This window comes from Theropithecus gelada, chromosome 14, assembly GCF_003255815.1.
Source record: "Theropithecus gelada isolate Dixy chromosome 14, Tgel_1.0, whole genome shotgun sequence".
Classification (NCBI taxonomy): domain Eukaryota; kingdom Metazoa; phylum Chordata; class Mammalia; order Primates; family Cercopithecidae; genus Theropithecus; species Theropithecus gelada.
In genome coordinates, this window is record NC_037682.1 from 8,984,488 (window position 1) to 9,005,550 (window position 21,063).

Here is a 21,063-nt window from a genome sequence, read left to right on the forward strand (position 1 = left end):
GGAGCGGAGAAAAGGCCGGCGCTGGGGTAGCCTCGTCCAACTTTATTGCTCTGGAGAACAGGAGGGCAAGCCGGCGAGGGACGGCAGTGCCCAGGCATCCCTCTCCCCGAGGCTGCCGGCCCGGCCGTGCCGTCGGGGAGGACCCCGCACCGCCGCGAGCGCGCACACACACTCGGTGACAAATAAATACGGCGGCCGCCCCCCCCCCCCCCCCCCCCCGCCGTGGGGTCGAGGATCCGCCCTGCCCCGTCCCGGGAAGCGCGCCGGCGGGCCCTAGCGGACACGCGCGCGGTATCCGGGACGGCCGGGTCCTCCGCAGCGCAGGCCCAGGGTAGCGGCGGACGCCGGGGGCGCGAGAAATTATGGACCACCCAGGCCGGTGGCCTCAGCTCAGCACGCAGCGTTCCCGCCGGCTCAACTGCCGGCTCAGCTTGCGGCGCCGCTGTTCCAGGCCGCGTTCCAGGCGCTCGTCCTCCTCCAGGGCGCTGGGGGGAGTGGGTTCGAGTCAGTGCAGCGTTGGGCGGGGTCCACACCAACCCTCTGCGGGAGCATGTCCTAGACCCTCCCAACTCCCAGCGCCGCCCAGCGCCACTCACATCCGCTCCTTGTGGTCCAGGTCCCGGACCAGCTCGTCACGCTGGTTCACCAGCGACACCAGCTCCTCCAGCAGGAGCTGCTCTCGGTGCTGCTGTGCGGACGTTTTCTTCCAGTCTGAGGGTCGAAGCGGCTAAGCGTCAGGAGGCGCGGGCCCGGCGCTGTGCCGCCTCTACCCTGGCTCTGTCCTGCCTCCTGCCCCCTGAGCCCATGTCCCACCTTCGATGGCCAGCATGGCCCGCAGCTCGCGGCTCAGCAGCTCAAACCTTCGCTCCAAGTCCTGCTCCTCGATGCTGGACGGTGCAGGGGGGTGGCAGGTCAGGAAAAGCGGCATAGGGAGAGAGTGCCCAGGGCTCTGGCCACTCCCTGACCCCATCCCACCTCCCCAGAAGTTCCCAGGGAGGGCAGGGCTGACCGCAGAGCTATCCTCCAGTCTCCAGACCACATTATCTCTTTTCTTCTGTTTTCTCCAATTGCTGGGTGTTTATGTTGTCCCCCCACCCCGAAGGACCCCTGAAGGATTATTTGCATGAACACTCATAAACAGGAAGTATTGGCTACAGTTATTCTTAAAAATGATCCCAAACGCAAAAGGGAGGCAAAGCCGTCCCCACCCAGCAGGATGACAAAGGCAATGGCCGCAGAGTGGCTTTGGACCCCACATGGGAACCAGATCATATCTCTCTGGGCCTCTGTTTTCCTTACTGTAAAGGAACAAGGTCACACTGGGGAATTCAGCCCTCAACTTCCTGGGCCTCGGTTTTCTTTTTCTTTTCTTTCTTTTTTTTTTGAGACAGAGTCTCCCTCTGTTGCCCACGCTGGAGTGCAGTGGCCCGATCTCGGCTCACTACAGTCTCTGAACCTCGGGAGGGTTCACGCCATTCTCCTGCCTCAGCCTTCCCATTAGCTGGGACTACAGGCGCCCGCCACCACACCGGGCTAATGTTTTGTATTTTTAGTAAAGACGGGGTTTCACTGTGTTAGTCAGATGGTCTCCATCTCCTGACCTTGTGATCTGCCCGCCTTGGCCTCCCAAAGTGATGGGATTACAGGCGTGAGCCACCGCACCCAGCCGGTTTTCTTATTAGTAAAAATAGTTCTAATTTAAGAGTTTTATCCTTAATTTTTTTTTAATTTTTATTTTTTGAGGCAGAGTCTCGCTCTGTTGCCCAGTGCAATGGTCTGATCTCGGCTCACTGCAACCTCCACCTCCCAGGTTCAAGCGATTCTCCTGCCTCAGCCTTCCAAGTTACCGGGATTACAGGCACATGCCACCACACTTGGCTAATTTTTGTATTTTTAGTAGAGATGGGGTTTCACCATGTTGGCTGGTCTTGAACTCCTGACCTCAGGTGATCTGCCTGCCTCGGCCTCCCCAAGTACTGGGATTACAGGCGGGAGCCACTGCACCCAGCCAGTATTACACTTTAAGCAGCAAATTGGTTAGGACAAAAACAGTCAGATGGAAGAGGAATCATTTGTCAAAAAGATCTCTGTAGGAAGAAGAAAGTAGTGAAGAACCCTAACCAAAGTAGCTGAGAGTCCCTCTGCTCTCCTGGCCTGGGGCCAGCACTCACAGCAGCTGCAGCTGGTCCTGCCTCCGGATAAGAGCGTTCTTCTTGTTGACCAGGGTGAACCACTCCTGGATCAGCACCTCCTCCTGCAGCTTGTTGGCACCTGCATTGGACAGGGACAGTCACCAGGCCTGCCCCCTGCCCCCGGTATCAGTGTAGGGCAGCTGGGGGTTGGGGGAGGGGGTTTGCTCCCTTGTGACATCCCAGAAGCCAGAACTGGGTGCCTCAAGGAAGCCACTTCAGGGCCTCAGCATGCCTGGCTGTAAAATGGGAACGCTGACGCCAGCCGTGCCTCTTCTCAGCTCCTCCCAAGGTCAGGAACAGCTGCAGGGCCGGGCAGACCTAGTGACGTGTTGGGGAAGGGACCCCCAGATGCATGCCCCACCTGACTCCATAAGGCTCCTCAGCTGCGTCTCCACCTCAGACGCCCGCCCATCTATCTGCCTCTGCTCCTGTTCCAGGGCCTGCAGCTCTGCACACACATACTGACTTGTGTCCTGGAACCGTTGCTGGGGTGGAAAAGGCAGAGAACAGGGTGGACTCAGCCCAGGCCCTGAATAGGAGGTGCTCAACCATCAGCTCCTCCCACTTAGCCCTCCTTACCAGCCCAGCCTCCTCCCCTGGGCTTGGGGGTGGCTCCTCCGAGAGGGGACTCCCACCTGCAGACAGAGATGATGATAAGGCACCCCCTAACCACCACCCATCCCCAGGAAGTCCCCAGTCCAGGCTTTGTGAACAGCCTGAACTGAGATGGTCACCACTCCTGCTACTCACCAGGGGGCTGTTGAGAGGCTGCAGCTGTGGGTGGGCCCAGGGCAGGGCTGGGGTCAGGGGCCGGGCCTTCCTGTGGAAGAAGGGGCCAGTGAGGGCTGGGAGGGGTTTCCCGCCAGCCTGGGCCTGGGGCCAGCCAGAGCCACTCACACAGAGGGGAGGAGGGGTCCTTGACCCCAGCCCTTGCCCGACCCTGCCCCTCCTCTAGTCCTGCATGCACAGAATCCCTGGGCCCACCTCCTTCCAGGGAAAATGCCTCCTCAAGCAAAGGCCACAGCCTTCATCCTTCCTGGCCCTGTGGCCCTGGGCCCATCCACGCCCAGGCTCCGAGCTCCCAATTCCCCTCCTGGGGCTGGGCTGAGCTCCGGCCTCACAGGGTGAGAGCCTTTGAAGGGCCCAGCCCAGGCCTCTCCTCCCCACTCTCTTTTTTTTTTTTTTTTTTTTTGAGACGGAGTCTCGCTCTGTAACCCTGGCTGGAGTACAGTGGCAGGATCATGGCTCACTGCAACCTCCACCTCCTGGTTCAGGTGATTCTCCTGCCTCAGCTTCCCAAGTAGCCACCTGCCACGGGGATTTTTGTATTTTCAGTAGACACGGAGCTTCACCATGTTGGCCGGGCTGGACTCGAACTCCTGACCTCAGGTGATCCGCCCACTTCAGCCTCCCAAAGTGCTAGGATTACAGGTGTGAGCCACCACGCCCAGCCTCGACTCCTCCTCCATGGAACTCCCTCAGGCCACTTCTGACTTCTGTCAGCTAGTGCTGGCTTCCCATCATGGCCAGGGCCCCATGCAGTGACCATTGCACTCACCCGATATGGCCCCATCCGTGTGATCCAGCCCAGCCCTGCCTCCTGCAGAGGCCCCACCCAGGCTCCCTCCCCTTCTGTCCTCAGGGCTTCCCAGACCCGGACCCTCCCGAGCCAGCACCTCCACATCCTGGCCAAAAGGGGGTGCCCTGCTGCATTTTCAGTTCCCACACCCAAGAGCGGCTGCTGCACGCTCACACACACAGGACAAATCAGGCTGGCTGGATCTCCGAATTTTAGCCTGGAAGGGCAGGGCTGACCCCATGTGCCTACCCGCCCCTAGTGACTTGCTGGGACTGTTAGTGCTGGGGGTCCCCAACTTGCGGCTCAGCTGACAGCCTGGCCCCTCAACTGCTCCTGACCTGGCCCCCCAAGTTTGGGTCATCTGACCTGTGTCAGGGTCATGGGGCAGGGACAGTGGTTGAGCCACCCATGTCCACTCCCACCTGTACCTCTCCGAGAGGCAGCCCTGGACATCCCTGGCTCAGGGGCCATCCTCTCTGGCCTGGGGCAGTGGTGGCTTCCCACCAGCCACCATCATGGCCTGCCTGCTGACTCAAGCTGAAACCGAAGCCTCTCTGACACTCCCCCCACCTTTTAGGTGTCACTGTTTCACACCTCTCCTCAGTCCCCCAGCCTCATGCCAAAGCCTCAGGCAGCTTCAGCCTCAATGTTCCTACCACCCTGAGCCACGCCTAGACACCGCCCCCTGGCCACAGTGACCGACTTTCAGTTCCCAAAATAGCTTTCTCAGCCTGGAGTCAGCCTCCATCTTGGGCTGCCTGGTACCAACGTGACCTCCATGACCCAGCCCAGCCCTACTTCCTCCAGAGACCCCCTGCCGGGGCCCCCACACTCTTCCCACCACCCTCCCTGACTTCCATGTCTCCAGAAGCCGCCTCTGATCCCCAGGCTGGGCAGATGCTGCTCCCATGGCCTCTCCCATCACAGCTCCAACCCCCACTCACCCCGTCACAGCTGCTGGTTTCCCATGTCTCCCCCTCATACAGAGCTGGGCCCAGAAAATACACCCGGGGTACACTGACTAATAACAGCTCATATCTACCAAGTGTTTCTGTACTTAAAGCACTTTATGTGCATTGACTCACCAGATCCTCCCAACAGCCCCGGGAGGCAGGGACCATGACCCTCCCCGCTTTACAGATGAGGAAACTGAGGGTCAGAGATGAGGCTCCTAAAGGGTCTGGTCTAGGACCCAGGGTTGTCTAACCCAAAACTTTTTTTCCGAGCTTGGCCACCAACTTGCTGTGTGCCTCGGGGCCAGTCACACCCATGGGGCCATTGTTTGTGTCCTTGTATGTAAAATGGGAGAAAGCCCAGCCCTGTGTGACCTGGGAGCTGCAGGGCTTCTAGAAAGGAATCTAAGGAAACACACAGCTCCCCTCTTTTTGACAGCAATCTGCAGAGAGCCTCAATGCCACCTTGCAAAAGGCTTTCATACACACTGTAAGAGCCCATGGGCAGGCCAGGCACATAGAGAGTGCTGAGCTGACGGGACAGGCAAAGGCAGGAGAGTGGAGAAATCCAGCCTCAGCAGCAGCGGAGCTTCCTCATGCCAGGCCTCGTGGGAATTTCAGTGCTTCCTCATGTCTAACTCAAATTCCTCTTTTTTTTTTTTTTTTTTTTTTTTTGAGACGGAGTCTCGCGCTGTGTCACCCAGGCTGGAGTGCAGTGGCGCGATCTCGGCTCACTGCAAGCTCCGCCTCCCAGGTTCACGCCATTCTCCTGCCTCAGCCTCCGAGTAGCTGGGACTACAGGCGCCCGCCACCACGCCCGGCTAGTTTTTTGTATTTTTAGTAGAGACGGGGTTTCACCATGTTAGCCAGGATGGTCTCGATCTCCTGACCTCGTGATCCACCCGCCTCGGCCTCCCAAAGTGCTGGGATTACAGGCTTGAGCCACCGCGCCCGGCCTTTTTTTTTTTTTTTTTTTTGAGACAGAGTCATGCTCTGTCGCCAGGCTGGAGTGCAGTGGCACGATATCGGCTCACTGAGACCTCCGCCTCCGGGGTTCAAATGATTCCCCTGCCTCAGCGTCCTGAGTAGCTGGGACTACAGGCCTGTACCACCATGCCCAGCTAATTTTTTGTATTTTAGTAGAGACAGGGTTTCACCATGTTGGCCAGGATGGTCTCGATCTCCTGACCTCGTGATCTGCCTGCCTTTGCCTCTCAAAGCGCTGGGATTACAGGCATGAGCCACGGTACCTGGCCTCAAATTCCTCTTTCAATACCCTCATGTCTGGCCCCTCCTCGAGGAAGACCAGGACTTTGGGAGCTCCCAAGGGCCGGGCCAGGTCAGACCACCTCCCACTGCACACAATGGGCATGAGGAATGGGGGTGGCCAATGAGGAGTCCCCTCCAGCCCCATGGGTCAGACATCTCCTGTGAGACAAGAGTTGAGGGAAGGCCTGACTTGGAAAGGCCAGATGCTGGAACTGGGACCCAGAGGGGCATAGGTTGGCACCTCCCCTTTAAGATTTAAAGAACCACTGACACACATTAATGGGGCTGTGGCCAGAGGCCAACAGATGGGCCAAAGCTGGCCTTATCCTCTTGACTCCTGCGTATCATATCTCCTACAGGCGGGCATCACCCGTGCCCTCTGTCTCTCACTCACAGGCTCAATGCTGTGCCTCTGACCCTACACCCAGGACTCCTGCTCTCAGCCTAGCCTCATTGCCACTTATGGACCTTCTGGGAGATGGCTGGCAGTTCCCTAAACGAGACCTGAACTTTCCTGCTGCCACGTTTTTGCTAATGCAGGTCCCACCATTTGAGAACCCCACTCATTTTTCACCTGGGAAAAACCTGGCCATCTTATCAACCTAGCACCTAGCTCAAATGGTGGCTTCTTCCAGAAAAGCTTTCCCAATGAATTCACTCCTTTCCTTCAAACGCAGGGGTCATTCCTGGACAGCCGAAGGTTTGCAGCAGCCTGGCAGAGCTGCCCCTTGGTTCACAGGCAGGATGGGGCAGTGCTGGGACCCCAGCTGGAAAACCCGTGTCCTGGACTCCAGCAGCTGTGGGTCACTGAGCAAGTTCCTGCTCTTTCTGGGACCATGCCCCTTTCAGCATAGTGACATGACACTCTAGGAGATGACCTGCAACCCATAGGGGATGACAGCAGGGACATGGGCCCTCAGGATCTCCCATCTCCAACCTTCCATTGTAAGAAAAGAGGAGACTGGTCTCCAGCATCTGGGGTTAAAGATGCATGCCAGAGTCCTGGGGCTGGGAAGCCCTGGAGAATCCCTCTTGAGTACAGATAGTCTGCACCCAGCTTACGGGGCAGGGTGGCTGCTGGTTGATGATGAGCCACCTGCAGGGAAAGAAATGCCCAAACCCGCGGCCGGGCGCGGTGGCTCAAGCCTGTAATCCCAGCACTTTGGGAGGCCGAGACGGGCGGATCACAAGGTCAGGAGATCGAGACCATCCTGGCTAACACGGCGAAACCCCGTCTCTACTAAAAACACAAAAAATTAGCCGGGCGAGGTGGCGGCGCCTGTGGTCCCAGCTACTCGGGAGGCTGAGGCAGGAGAATAGCGGGAACCCGGGAGGCGGAGCTTGCAGTGAGCTGAGATCTGGCCACTGCACTCCAGCCTGGGCGACAGAGCGAGACTCCGTCTCAAAAAAAAAAAAAAAAAAAAAGAAATGCCCAAACCCACCTTCCAGCCTCCCAAGCGCTGGGCGGAGGGCCAGGAATGTGGATCCTGCGGGAACTTCCTACTGCAGCCTGTGATTCCCCACACCAAGTGCCAAGCACTAAAAACCCTCAGCACTTATCCCAGGCTGGCGGCAAAGCCTGGGACCCTGCCTGGCGGGCTTGAATGCGTCCCCTAACAGGGAGCTCACTACCACACCAGAGGACTCTTCCACAGCACCAGGGTCCCTCTGATCAGAAAGCCCCTCCCGGGTCCAGCCAAGCCCCACCACTCTGAAACCGTCACCTTCGCGCCAGCTCTGTCCTTGGGGCCCCTAGGGACTCGCCCCGTTCTCTGCCCAGCTTCCCGGGGAGGAAAGAAGGAGCCCTGACACTCACTGCAGCCGCAGCTCCCGCACCTCCCGCGGCTCCGGCGTCCGGATCGTCCACCGAGAAAGAGCTGCTGTTCCGCAGCCTTGAGCGCCTCTTCTTGAGCAGGTCGGCGTCGCGCACATGGGAGAAGGAGCCGTGCGCGCGGGGCGGGGGCACCGGCCCGGGCTCCCCATTGACCGAGGGCCGTCGCAGCCTCACGCCGCCACCGCCCGGCGCCCCCGCCCCGTTCACCAGCCCCTCGACCGGGACCTCCGCGGGTCGCGCCTCTCGGGGGACCTCGGCCCCGCTGTCCTTGCAGGCGCGGCCCGTGTCCGCGTTCCTGGAGGCCGCCCCCGGGGCCGCCCCGTCCGCACGGTCTTCGGCTTCCTTGGGCTCCTGGGGCGCCTCGGCCCCGTGACCGCGCAGCCGCTGCGCCAGGCCTCCGGCGTCCAGGTCGTCGGGCGGGCTGGACTGGGCGCTGCCCACGCGGTACGTGCCGGCGCCGCCGCCGCCCTCCAGCTGTACCAGCTGCAGCTCCTGCCCGGTGCAGAAGGCGCGGATCTGGCATAGGTACGTCATGACGATGAGCTTGTCGGGCACCGACAGCAGCACCATGTCCGCTGGCTCCAGCAGCCGCGACACGCCCAGAGCCGCGAAGCCATCGAAGGCCTGGGGGAAGGGTGCGCTCGGGGTCAGCGGCGGCAGTGGCCCGCGCCACCCAGCAACGCTGCAGTGCCGCCCCACGGAGGGGGTCCCCGGGATTGGCACCCCAGGCTTTGCCTAGCAACACCGCCCCCTCCTAACAAGGGAAATCCAGCAAGAGGGCCCGCCCTCGCGTTGCTTAGCAACGGCACACAGTCCGCCCCGTTACCAAAGTGTGGTTTTGGAAAAACCATCTAAGGGAGGAAAAACACTTTAAAACAAACAAACAAAAATAAGGAAAACAAACAATTTAATGACGAAAGGGGTAAAAAGAGGCAAAACTTCCAGAAGCCACTGCTGGGCCCAGCAGCCCACCTTATCCAAATCTGAGACTGAAAGCCTGGCTCTCTAGACCCTCCTTCCCTCCAGGCAGCCCCCCATCCCATCTCACCTGCTTGTTGTTCTGCTTGATGTTGAGTGGGTCTAGGGAGGCATAATCACTGCAGAGAGAGTGCTGGTCAGAGACTGGGTCCACACTGCCCTCCCTGATGGCTCCCCCATCCATTCCCACCCCTCTGGCAGCTCACATCTTGTCTGGGTAGAATCGGTGCAGGATGGCACAGAAGGCCAAGCCGTTGCGCCAGGATGTGGTGAAGTTGGTGATGCGAACACCACGGTAGCCAGCGGTGACTGCCTGGCACCACTCCAGCAGGGACTGGCTGGAGCTGACCACGGCAGGTGTTGCCTGGGGACACAGGGGTGGGCTTAGGGAGTGTATAAATGGGCTCTGTGCCCTCTGCCTCTTGGGGAAGCTCACGCCTGGCACAAAACAGCCCCATCTCTGAGCTTGCAGGGGTCACCACAGACCACTGGCCAGAGCCTTGGGGCCAGGTAAAAGGGTTTTCAGATGCAGGGTTATCTGCCAAGGTCACCTAAAAGGTCAGTGGCCCCCAGACAAGATCAGAGGTCACCAGCAGCCAGACCTCAAGGTCAGCCCAGAAAATCAGCTTAAAGGTGTCCAGCTCCATGCGGCCCAGGGAAGATGGGGTAGGAGAACCAGGGCATCCTGAGAAAGGAAGGGATGAGGGGGCTCCTTCAAGCTGAGCCCCGCACCCCACCCGATCCCATTCCACCAGGTGGGTCCATGCAGAGCCGCCGTTCGCTCAGCCCCAGGTTAGTGGGAAGCAGCAGACTGGGCCCTCGGCGGCCCCCATCCCTACCTGGCTGCCCAGCAGCCTCCTGTCCTCTTCAGCCTTTCCTGGGGAAGAGGCCCTGGGTGCCCCAGCCCCTGCCCCACTGGCCACCTGTGCTTCGGGCGGGCTGGCCTCTGCGAGGCTTCCCTCAGCTTCTTTCCCCTTCTTATTTCCCAAGACCCCAGCCTCCACTTCCTGGGCCTTAAAAGTACCAGATTCATTCTCTGGAGACTCTAAAACCTTCATCCCTGCTTCCTGGGCCCCCCAAGCCCCAGATTTTCCCTCTGATATCCTCCAAACCCCAGCCTCTTCCTCCTGGACTCTCAGAACTCGACTCTCTGACCCTTGTACTCCTGAAATCTCTGCTTTTGCTTCCTGGGATCCTAAAACTCTTGGCTGAGTGACTGGGGCCCTTAAAGCCTCATATTTGAGAGCACTCCCAACTTCAGTCTCTGCTTCCTGGACCCCCGAAGTCTGAGCCTCTTCCTTCTCAGCCTCTGGAACTATAATTTCTGTCTTTTGAGTCATCAGTACTTGGGCCTCTGCCATTCCAGCCTCTGCCTCTGAGATCCCTGAACCCCCCACCTCTGTCTCCTCGGCCCCAGCTACCTCAGATTCTAGCCCTGGGACCCCCGAACTCCTAGATGCTATCTCTCGGGTCCCCAATATCTCAGTTTCTACTGTCCCAGTCTCTATCTCTAGAACCTCTGAACCCCCAACCTCTTTCCCCTGAATCCCTGTTATATCAGCTTCTATCCCTGGAACCCCTGAATCCCTAGATGCTATCTCTTGGGTCCCCAATATCGCACCTTCTGCTGTCCCAGTCTCTATTCCCGGAACCCCCAAAAGCCCCACCTCTATCTCCTGGACTACCAATATATCAGACTCTGCTATCTCAGCTTCTATCTCTGGGACCCCTGAATCCCTAGCTGTTATCTCCTGGGTCCCTAATATTTTAGCCTCTGTCCTCTTAGCCTCTGTCTCTGGTACCCGAGAAGCTTCCACCTCTGTCTCCTGGGTCCCCAGCATCTCAGATTCTGCTATCGTATCTTCTATCTTCAGTGGCCCCAAATCCCTAGCTATCTCCTGGGTCCCCAGTACCTCAGTCTCTGCTATCTTAGTTCTTGTCTGCAAAACTCCTGAACCCCCAGCCTCTGTTTTCTGAGTCCCCAGTACCTCAGATTCTGCCACCCCAGTCTCTGTCCCTGGGGTCTCTATGACCCCCACCTCTGTTTCCTGGGTCTCCAGTCCCTCACACTGTCCTGTCCCAGCAAGCTCTGACTCCAGGACCCTTGATCTTGCTGCTTCTATCTCCAAGGCCCCCAGTATCTCAATTTCTAGTGTCCTAGTCTCTGGGAACCCTGACCCCTCAACTTCTTTCTCCCGGGTTCCTGGCACCTCCAACCCTACCACCTCAGTCTCTGTTTCCAGGACCCCTGAAGCCCCAGCTTCTGCCTCCCAGCCTCCCAGACCCCTGGATATTGCCCCCTGGGCAGGTGATAACACGGCCCCCTGCCAGCTGCTCACCTGGGGCCTGGTGCTTACTGCTCCAACAGAGGGGCCCTGCTCCAGGCCTGTCCCCTCAATACCAGGGGCTCCGCCCCTCACTTCTACACCCTCTCTCTCCTGGCCTGCAGCAGCCCTGGCCCCCTTCAGGTCACCAAGTTGCCCAGAGTACCCTACAGTCTGATCCATCGTCCTGACTCCCACCCTCCCCTGAGAGCCCCTTGGAGGAGCCTCAGGGGTCCCCCTGCATCTTGCCTCAGGCATCAACCCTGTTGCCTCTGGTCCCTTAGTGTCCACATGTCTCACCTTTGACCTGTGCTCAGCATCCACTTGACAAACTGCTGAACTCTCTTCAGCCTCCCCAGCTCTGACTCCTGACCTCTTAGTGTTTGCCTCTCTGCCTCCTGACCTGGGCTCAGTGTCCACCCCACTGGCCTCTGGACTGTCCCCAGTGCCCATCTCTTCAGCCTTGACTCTCTGCCCTCCAAAAGGGTCTCCAGAGCCTTTATCCTCAATGCTCAGGCCCAGCCTAGCTCCATGGGCTTCTGTCCCTTCCTGAGGGCATGCCTGGGCCTGGGTCTCCCTAGCAGAGCCCAATCCTGCTGGAGGAGCCCCTGAGGCTTTGGGAACCTCATCTTCCCCTTGGGGGACTGGGGGCCGGAGGGCATCAGAGCCTTTCCGGAGCCGAGGGGCTGGGGTTGGGGCCGTGTCCTGGCCTGGCTGCCTTGAAGACCTGAGAAGAAAGCAGGAGGGGGAGTTGGGGGGCTGCTGTGGCCCCAAATCTCAGCACCATCCCCCACCCCTCAGACTGTTGGGGCCCTGGAGAGGCAGGTTGGTGGGGTGAGGACTGCGGCTCCTATCAGGGGGCAATGGGGGTGGGGCTGGTTCCAAAGCTCACCTCATCTCTGGTGAGGTTTCCGGGGGCCTTGGGGCCTCAGGGCCCACCTGGCCCCCGGCTTCAGTAGCTCGTTCTGGCCCCTGGCCTCGGGAGGCTCTGGCCGGGGGTGCAGGAGCACTCACAGGGGCTGGGCTGGTATCCTCAGCATTAGAAGGGCTGGCAACTGAGAAGAAAGTGGGGGATGCTGTGGCCTGGGCCCAGTGACCTGGGGTCCGGTCTCCACCCCCAACCCCAGCCTGGGTCTCACCTGTCTGCCGGGGTCGTCCTTGACCTTCCTCCTCCTCTTCACAAAGCGTCTTCAGCTCTCGAGAGGGATCTGGGGGTGGTAGGAGAGGGCAGAAGGGCAGAGTCAGCCCAGGGCAGGGCCCTGCAGGCCTGACCCCCTCCCCCAACTACGGTGCAGGGCCTACCTGGGAAACGCCCCGGCCTCAGGGCACCGCCCCGGCCTGCGAGAAGAGACAGGCCCACAGATGTGGAGAGAAAGAGAGAGAGAACCACAATAGTGGACAGAGAAAAAGCCTGGACAAGCAGCGGGGAGGGATGAGGAAGCCCCAGCTGGCCCAGGAGGGCTGGTGGTGAGGGATCAGGAGCGGGGCTTCTGAGCCAGCTGTCCTGGGTCAGGTACGGGCCCGGCAAGCACCACACAGGGATGAGAAGAGGACCCAGGAGCCCAGGAAGACATTGGGAACCCATCCTCCAGGACTCAGTTGAAGACTAAGGCCATCACGGAACCAGCAGCCAGGTTGGGACGATTGAGGTTGCCGGGTTGGTTGGGACTGCCTGGGCAGTTATGAGTTCCCATCACACGGCGGGCACAGCAAGTGGCTGGTGGCCCGGGAAACCCTCCCTCCCCAGGTCTTGGCAGTCTGGATCCACAGCAGGCTGTGAGCCCACCTGGCTGGGTGACTTGAGCCCGGGCCTCGGGGGCTCCTGGGCCATGAGCCTCGTCTTCATCACTCTCAGCAAAATCATCCAAGTTGCCCACATCACTAGGCTTCACACTCATGAGGCTTGCAAGACTCTGCATGTCATCGTCCCTGGGGGGCAGAGGTTAAAGGTGAGGGTGGGGGTTAGAGGTCACAGGCCAGGGTCAAGGAGGGCAGGTAGGCACTCACGTGGCACGGCCCTCCCGCAGCAACACCCCGGAAAGAGTGAGGCTCAGCTCAGCCTGCACCACCTTCACTGACTTCGGCTTCAGCCGCAGCCTCAGCGGGACTTGGGCAGGCACGGGCCCTGCATGGCGGGCCAGGTCCACCTCGGCCGTGGCCAGCACCTTCCGCTGCCCCTTAGACTCCTGTGGGCCAGAGGAGAGACCAGGGGAAGGAGCATCAGTGCTGTCCCGGGGTCCCCAAGATTCCAGACCCAAGCCCACTCCAGACACTCACATTTTCAATAATAAATGTCCACTCTTTGGCCTCATACTGGTCCACGTGGGGGTCCTGGGAAGGAGTACTGGTGAGTACACGGCTGCTGGGGCGGCAGCAAAGGGAGCAGAGCCTGTGCTGGCTCAGGAGGGGCTTGGTGGTGGTGGCTTTTTTTTTTTTTTTTTGAGATGGAGTCTTGCTCTGTCGTCCAGGCTAGGGTGCGATCTTGGCTCTCTGCAACCTCTGCCTCCCAGGTTCAAGCAATTCTCGTGCCTTACCCTCCCAAGGAGCTGGGATTACAGGTGCGTGCGGTGGTGGCTTTTACACATGCTGCTACCTCCTCCTGGGATGCACCCCAGGTTCTGGTCCCAGCTGCCTCTCATGCTGCATGCGTTGGGTAAATGCTGCCTCCTCCAAGGAGACCTCCTGGGCCAGTCATGCTGAGCAGGCCCCCCTAATGCTTGGCCTCACCCCCCGCATCCTCTTCTATCTGGATGAACAACCTACCAGGAGACCCGGGTGACTGCCCGTGTTGCAATTGCCTGCCCTGTTGCCATTCATGCTGGAGGGCTAGAGACTCACCCTGTAGAGGGTCACGGAGATGTCCACATTCTCAGGTACCATCCACACCACGGTGCCCCGGTATGGGTTCTGGATGCCCGGCTGCCAGCTGTGGGCCTACAAGGGGCAATCTGAGTCCTCCCCCGATCTTAACTCTTCCCTCCCACACCCACCCTATCACCAACCTTGACACCATCTTCCTCTCTCCTCTGTGGATTCTGATCTGAACTTGAACCTGACTCCACTCCCCCATCAGCCCCCATCAGCTTCCCACTGGCCCCCATCCCTAACCTGGATCCCCAGTTGCCATCCTTCCCCACCTTGGAGCAGATGCGTCGGTTCCGCCGGGTCCACACCACCACCAGCTTATCTGGCTGCCTGGGGGAGGGGGAGGGGGAGGGGGAAAGAGAGTGGGCTGCCTGGTCAGGCTCACCCGCCTCCCCATCTCCTCTTTCTCCTCCTCCCCCAGCTCCCTCAGGGTCTTCCTTCTGCCCACCTCTCCCTCCTCCAGGAGAGGGCCTGGGCAGCCCTTTATCTGGGGCCACAGGGTGCAGGGTGGAGCTGCTAAGGCAGGGTGGGGCCACAGCAGAAGGGCAAAGGCCCAGACAGTGTGGGCAGGCAGGGACTATGAGGAAAGACAGCAAGAGACAGGGACAGGCACATTCAGAGACCAAGACACACAGAAACACAAGGACCCGGTAAGAGATGCCAGACACAGATGCGCACTTGAGCGTTGTGTACACACGCAGACTCCGATACAGGGAGACAAAGACGAGGGATAAAAGAAGTCCCTTCGCGCAAAGATGTTTGTGGGGCGCCCATCATAAACCCAACCCAGTTTTGGGGACAGAGGCGGGCAAAAGAGGGGCAAGACCTTTCCGATGAGGACAATGGAGGTGGGGGCAGACTACCAGTCAAGAAAGAAAATAAATTAACAAGCGAACTTCAGGGTGATGTGAGGGAACCCCTTGGGGGTCTCCTTGAGGTTGGGTGTCTGAGCAGAGACATGAGTGGCAGGGGGATGGGCTGTGTGAGGATCTGGAGAAAGAGGGAATGGCAAGTCCAAGGGTCTGCAGCTGGAGGGTGACGTCAGAGAGAGGGGCAGAGAGTTGGGGGTGAGGCCAGAGAGGCAGTAGAGGGTCAGCTTGTCATTAACCAACACTGCCATCCCTCGCCCGCCATGTCCAGCCCTTTGCTGGGCCCAGGGGTCCCAAGGAGGATCAGTTTTCAGCGAGATGTTGACAGTGGAGCCTGGGGGGCAATCAGGGAAGACTTCCAGGGGTGACATCTAAACTGAACAGCATATATGCCAGGTCAGAGGAGAGGCAGAGGCAAAGCAAGAGGACAGAGATGGCCACGCAGGGCCCATTCTCAGGCACTGAGTGGACTCAGGGCTGGGCCTGGGGGCAGAAGGCCCCTTTGGGTTAGATGTTCAACTGCTACCCAGGAGGGGTGATGCTTGAGGGGACAATCCGGCCGAGGGCAGCACACAATCTTGCCTTGCCTGTACCCAGCCCCATGCCAGACGCTTGGGTTTGCCCAGCTCACTGTTCCTCTAGGGGCCAAGCCAGGATAACTGGCTCTCTGTTAACCCTGAGGATGCTGAGGCCCAGACAGATTTGGAGCCAAACAAGGTTACACGGTTGAGCCTAGAGCCCTCCAGCCCTGAGCCAAGTTCCCTTCCCCAAGCCCAGATTGCTGGCGATGGCAGAGCAAGGGTAACTAAGGGGCCTTCCCAGAAAGGGGAAGCGGACAGGGGGTGCCTAGGGAGGGCGGGGCTTGGCTGGGCAGCCTGACTCAGGCTGCGCACGCCCTCCTGGGAAGCTGCAACCTGGGCAGGGGCAGCTTCCCGGCCTGGGCTCCAGGCTAAGCAGCCCAGGAGGCCCTACCCACAGCCGCCTGTGACTCAGCTGCGTTGACACTGCTGGCACCCTCAGCCTGCTGTGCCCAGCGTTTCCCTGGCCTCCCGCAGGATGCTGGAGCAGGAGCCAGAGGCCAGAGTTCAAGTGCCAGCCCCCAAGTTCTCCCGGGCTCTGCTGAAAGATGTGAATAGCCCTGTAGCAGGCCCAGTGTGGGCAAGGCCAGGAATATGGCAGCTGCCCAAGGGACCCCAGCCTCCTGCTCACTCCCCTCCCCCTGGACCCTATGGTCCCTTCCTGCCCCAGCCCTTCCCCTGGGGAGCCTAAATTTAGCCCCATCTGGGGGGTGAGGCCCCCACAGCTGTGCCCTAATCCAGCCAAGGGAAGCTGACACCAGCGAGCACGTATATTTAGGGTGTGACGCAGGGGCCTGGGCAGCTATGGGTGGCGGCATGTGAACGAGATGCCCCTGAGCCTGCTGGTAGTCCGGGCTGGGGCCTGCACCCTCTCGTGAATCACCCCTCACCGTCCCACCTTGCCCTCCACAACCCTCTCATCCCGGACACACAACCTCCTAGGTCCTCAGGCCCCTTTAAGCTGCTCCCCGCCTCCCTCCTCATTCCTCCCAGCACTCAGTTTCCCCTTTTAAGGACATTGTGGAGATGTTTCCAGCCTCCCAGCACTCTAGCTGAAGAGGCGGGAGTTAGAGGGGTTCTTCTGGCTCAACAAGATGACAGGGGAGGAGGGGGCAACATCTCTGTTCTTAGCTGGACTAAGTAAGGTCAGGGAGGTTCCTGCCCCAGCCCTAGCCACCTGCAGACCTCAAAACTTCATCCCTTTTCCAATGCCACCCTGAATCACCTTTCTGGCACAAGACACGCGGCCTCCCTCCCCCAACCCTGACCGCAGCTGAGGAAGGAGTGGACACAGGCAGAACCTCAGGCCTGAAAGTCCTGACCCCCGCGCAGGGAAGGCTGCCCACACCCCCACCTCCAGGGGTCCCACAAATTGCAAGGGCACTTCTGAATCTCCAAGCCTGGGAACAGAAACAGGGCCCAAGCTGGGGTGGGGGCCCATTTGGTCATTGGGCTGGGGGGCAGAATCCTCTCAGACTCAAAGGGCTGGATGAGGTCCCAGTTCGGAGGAGACCCCTGGGCTCCCTCCCACTCACCATTTCTTGGTGCACTCCAACACCAGCTCGTGGTAACAGGCCACGAACTGGAACTTGGCCGCCCGCTTGCCCACGCGCTGCAGGCGCTTCCACACCGAGGTCATGGCCCCCGCCGCCCGGCCGCCCACTTCTCAGGCCCGGGGCTCCCGCTGGCCCGCCACTGCTGGCCCGGCCCGGGTCCCCATGGCCTGTCTGCGCCGCCCGCCCCGTCCGTGCGGAGGTGTCCCAGACTCCGACCGGGGACTGCACTCTCCGCTGCCGCCAATGGGGCCCGCCGGGTGGTCTGGCTGAATCGGCGGGGTCGTCTGGGGCGCGTCGGGTGGCCGAGCGCGGAGCTGGGAGCGCGCCGTTTCCTGGAGCCGCACCCCCGTCGGAAGGCGGGCGGGGCTCCGGCGCGGGGCGGGGGCCGGGGCAGGAGCGCGGGGGGCGGGGCGACCCGGCTTCCGGGGCCTCGCGCAGCGACCCGGGAGAGAGAGCAGGAGCGGGGGCCGGGGGGGGCGGGGGGGACGTGGAGGGAGTGTCACCCGACCGCAGTGCCCGCTCGGGGCGCGCAGAGGCTGCGTGGACCCCGAGAGAGGGCAACCAGCAACTTCGTGCCACCCTAGAGAGCGCTACCCGGGCCGCCTCCCTTCCTGCCCGCAGCCCTGGGAGGTATGTACTGCTGGCCCCCTTTCACAGGCTGGGAAAACTGAGACCCAGAAAGGGGAAGGGACTTGCTCAGAGTCATACTGTGAATCTGGGCGAGGACCAGCTCTCCTCTACTCCATGGTGCAGCCACCCACGTCTTAACCAGAGCAGGAAGGCATCGAGTCAGGACTAACCTCGGGGGCCCAACCTCAGAACCTGACTGCTGTCGAGTGGGAAGATAATCCCAAACCCCGACAAGTAGCTGCAGATTCACAACTGACTTCCAACCAAGTGTGACCTTGGGCAAAGCGCTAACACTCTGAGCCTCAGTTTCAATGTCTATTAAATGGGGATAATTATAGTTCCGCCTTTTACGGAATCACTGAGAGCACGAACCTCAGAAAGCATTTAGCAGAAAGCCTGGCTGATTTTGCTGTGCCTTACTAAATGGGATGAACTATCATGGATGGGGAAAACGTGTCATTTCTGTGTGTATGTTTACTCTCCCTCCCCAGGAAAGCCTGCCTGGGGCGTTAGCGGCTCTGTGAACCCCTAGATTAGAGCCTTTATCGCTTACCCACCCGCCCTGCATGGTAATGAGCCTCTGCAGGTGTCAGCTGCCCTGGGGCAACAGGTCAGTTTGCTCCCTCCCGCCGCTCTGCAAGGTGTGTGAATGAACAGGAGCCCGGTGCGTGACGGCTACTTGGTTTAACGGGGTGTCAGAGTGCCAAGACTGCCAGCTGGGCTGCATCTCCAGGAGGCACCACACACCTCGGTGTGCGGCTTCGCCTCTTTTCAGGAGGTTGTGGGGTGTCGTGTGCGCGTGTGCGGGGCTGAGTACCCACTGTCTCCGAACGTGCTGACTTCTTCTGGTGGGCTTGACACCTGGGTTTGGTTCCCAGTCCCAGCGGTGTGGGTCCCCGGTTTCCTAAGAAGAAACCTTTAACAGATAACTGTAAAGACCGCTAGTGCTGTGGGGAGAGCCGGCGGTCTTCATAGACTAAGCGGGGAATACGGTTCCCTGGGACCCCATCAACCTTCATCGCCGCGGATTCTCACGCCTGGCCTCCGGGAAAGCCCGAGGTGCCGCAACTTCACATCGCTCTGCCTCTGCCGCGCCTCCCTCCCACCCGCGGGTTGTGAGCTCCCAAACCGTTCCAGGAGGCGCCTCCCCCGCCCCCGCCGGGGCCCCTTGCTCAGCCGACTCCGGCCACCCATTTCCTGCGCTGCCCCAACCCCGCCCCGCGCGGGGTGGAAAGTTTCCCTCCTCAAGGTGGGCGGCTCCTTCTCCTTCCTTCCCGGCGGGGAAAGCCCGAAGCGAACTGGGAGGAGGCGGAGGACTCGGAGGTCGCGGGCGAGAGAGGGGAAGTGACTCGACCGCAGTCACCCGGGCGGCTGAGCCAAGCTCGGCCAGCCGGGAGCGCCCCCAGCCCCGCCCGGGCGGGACGGCAGGACCTTCACTCGGGGGTCTCGGGCGCCACCCGCCGGCAGAGCGCGGGGCCGCACCTGCCAGAACGCCGAGGTCTTCCCGCCCCAGAGCCAGCCAGGCAGAGTACAACGACGCTGAGAGTATTTATTTATCTACGCGCCCTGGAGGCCGGCCCCTAAATTTAAATATCCAGCACGGGGCCTTGGCCCTCCTGGCCATGGGTGGGTATTGGGACGGGTCCTGGAGCCCTACCAGGGCAGAGGAACCCAGAGCCCGGAGGTGGGATGCCCCTGAGCCAGCAGCTGCCGATAGCAACAAAAGGTGAGGAGGAGATGGGAGCGAGGCACTCATCCCAATCCCAGAGATGCCAAGGGGAGGGGAAGATGCTTCGGGCCCCACGGCAAGGCTGAGGGTTGGCCAAGCTGGGGGTGCACACATGTGGAAGAAGTGGAGGCCCAGTACCATGGGCAGAGGCTGTACCCTAGGTACCCGCCCCAGTGCCAGTCAACCCAAGACAGGAGAAAGGGTTTGGCAGTTTCGCCTCTGAGGAATACATGCCTGGCCCTCCTGTGAGGTGAGGTGGTATGGGGGAAGGCGCAGGCTCCGCAGTCTGAGGGCTTGCCGGAGGGGGAGTTTCTGAGCCTTTTGCATGGGTGCGTGCCCCCTGCCCCCCAGCTCTTCAGAGGCTGATGTGGAAGGCATCCTGCAGCCACTGGTCACGGGCATTGTGCGTCTGGGGCACAGTGAGGGGTGGTGGGTCAGGAGGCAGGCTGGCATCGGGAGGCTCCTCATCGTCAGACAGGCCCGCATCCGGTGGGTAGGAGCTGTCCGAATGGAGGGAGGATGACAGGTCCTGACAGAAGCTCAGGTCTTGACACAGGTGTTTGTAGTCCTGGATTGACTCGTACAGGCCCCACAGCTGGCACAACAGGGACATGTCCAACTGCCGCAGCCCCACCTGCAGACAACTGAGGGTGGGCTGGAGTTGGGGTCCAGGCCACCCCAGCCCATCTTCCCCGCACCTTCCTAAACAAAGGTTTTTTTTTTTGTTTGGCAGTGCAACTTTAAAGTTGCACACCTGCAAGCTATGCAACTTTAGTCACGACCCAAAAAATGGGGTTATTATCCATTTAGCAGGATGAAGTAACATCAGCAGATCATTTGAAAATATATGGTAACTACTGCCATAATTTTTAACTATCACTAATTATTGTTACCATAACCCTTGGAACCCAACTGGTGCCTGCAAGTCCTCTGAGACCCAGGCCGCCTGTCCCAGTCCCCTGCGTTCCGCATCAGCCCCCCGCCCAGCTGGCCCGGCGCCCACCCACTTACCATCTCCTTGCGCAGCGCGGCCAGTGCCGAGTCGAGGTTGACAGGACGACGCGGGCCGGCTGCGGGTCCCGCGTTGGCGGCGCCGGCGGCGTGGCGGGGCCCGTCCGGGGCGCGGGCGGCGCGGCTCAGCTCGTCGTGGATGCGGCTGCGCTGGCTGTAGACGCGCTCCAGCTCCCGCCACGAGCCCCCGTTCGCATTAAGGAGGCCGCTGAGGCCGCGCGGCAGCGGTGGGAGCCCGGCCAAGGCGCAGCTTGCCCCGCCCGGCGCCTCTGCCGAGGGCAGCCCGTTCATGGCCACGGACGGCGATGCCACCTCCTTCTCCCCAACACTCCGCCCGGGACGCTGCCCGCAGGCCCCGCACCCCGCGGCCCCGCCGAAGCCCAGCCGCCGCCCGCAGGCCGCGCTTTGTTCCTTCCCCAGCTCCTCAGACTCCGCCTCTGCCCCACCCCCTCCGCATGGGCCGGGCCTCTCTTAAAAAGGCAGCGGCTGTGGGACCACGTCGCGTAAAGCTGAGAAAAAGACAGCGGGGCACCCACTCACTCAAGGGGAGATGGAAAAATGCGGCGGAGGGGGGAAAAGGCCGAAGGGGGCAGGCGTGGTTTCTTCGTGGTTCTTTTCGCTACCCCGTCTGCCCGCCGCGCCCCGCCCCCACACACACTGTGTTCTGCCCATTACCCTCCCAAGAAAAATGATCTA

General features: G+C 60.6%; 2 protein-coding genes across 6 annotated transcripts; both read right to left on the reverse strand.

The window, feature by feature from the left end:
- Positions 1-22: 22 nt before the first annotated feature.
- On the reverse strand, positions 23-17,346 carry EHBP1L1 (EH domain binding protein 1 like 1). Of its 3 annotated transcripts, XM_025357998.1 has the most exons (20): positions 16,977-17,346; positions 14,267-14,324; positions 13,968-14,063; positions 13,407-13,460; positions 13,137-13,315; positions 12,916-13,058; positions 12,269-12,337; positions 12,022-12,184; positions 11,430-11,856; positions 9,645-9,818; positions 9,012-9,169; positions 8,876-8,924; positions 7,810-8,451; positions 2,943-3,012; positions 2,772-2,827; positions 2,554-2,677; positions 2,172-2,271; positions 814-887; positions 597-711; positions 23-485 (listed from the first exon to the last, which is right to left on the reverse strand). In XM_025357998.1, the coding sequence occupies exons 1-20, from the start codon at positions 17,078-17,080 to the stop codon at positions 386-388; spliced, it is 2,955 nt and encodes a 984-aa protein (XP_025213783.1). In that variant the 5' UTR covers positions 17,081-17,346; the 3' UTR covers positions 23-385. The 3 variants fall into 3 exon arrangements, with proteins under 3 accessions (XP_025213783.1, XP_025213781.1, XP_025213784.1); XM_025357996.1 differs by having other exon boundaries at positions 9,645-11,856; XM_025357999.1 differs by lacking the exons at positions 9,645-9,818; positions 11,430-11,856 and having other exon boundaries at positions 12,069-12,184.
- Positions 17,347-19,162: 1,816 nt separating this feature from the next.
- On the reverse strand, positions 19,163-20,857 carry FAM89B (family with sequence similarity 89 member B). Of its 3 annotated transcripts, none has more exons than XM_025357273.1 (2): positions 20,368-20,857; positions 19,163-20,000 (listed from the first exon to the last, which is right to left on the reverse strand). In XM_025357273.1, the coding sequence occupies exons 1-2, from the start codon at positions 20,656-20,658 to the stop codon at positions 19,827-19,829; spliced, it is 465 nt and encodes a 154-aa protein (XP_025213058.1). In that variant the 5' UTR covers positions 20,659-20,857; the 3' UTR covers positions 19,163-19,826. The 3 variants fall into 3 exon arrangements, with proteins under 3 accessions (XP_025213058.1, XP_025213057.1, XP_025213055.1); XM_025357272.1 differs by having other exon boundaries at positions 19,163-19,951; positions 20,368-20,774; XM_025357270.1 differs by having other exon boundaries at positions 19,163-19,990; positions 20,368-20,755.
- Positions 20,858-21,063: the final 206 nt, after the last annotated feature.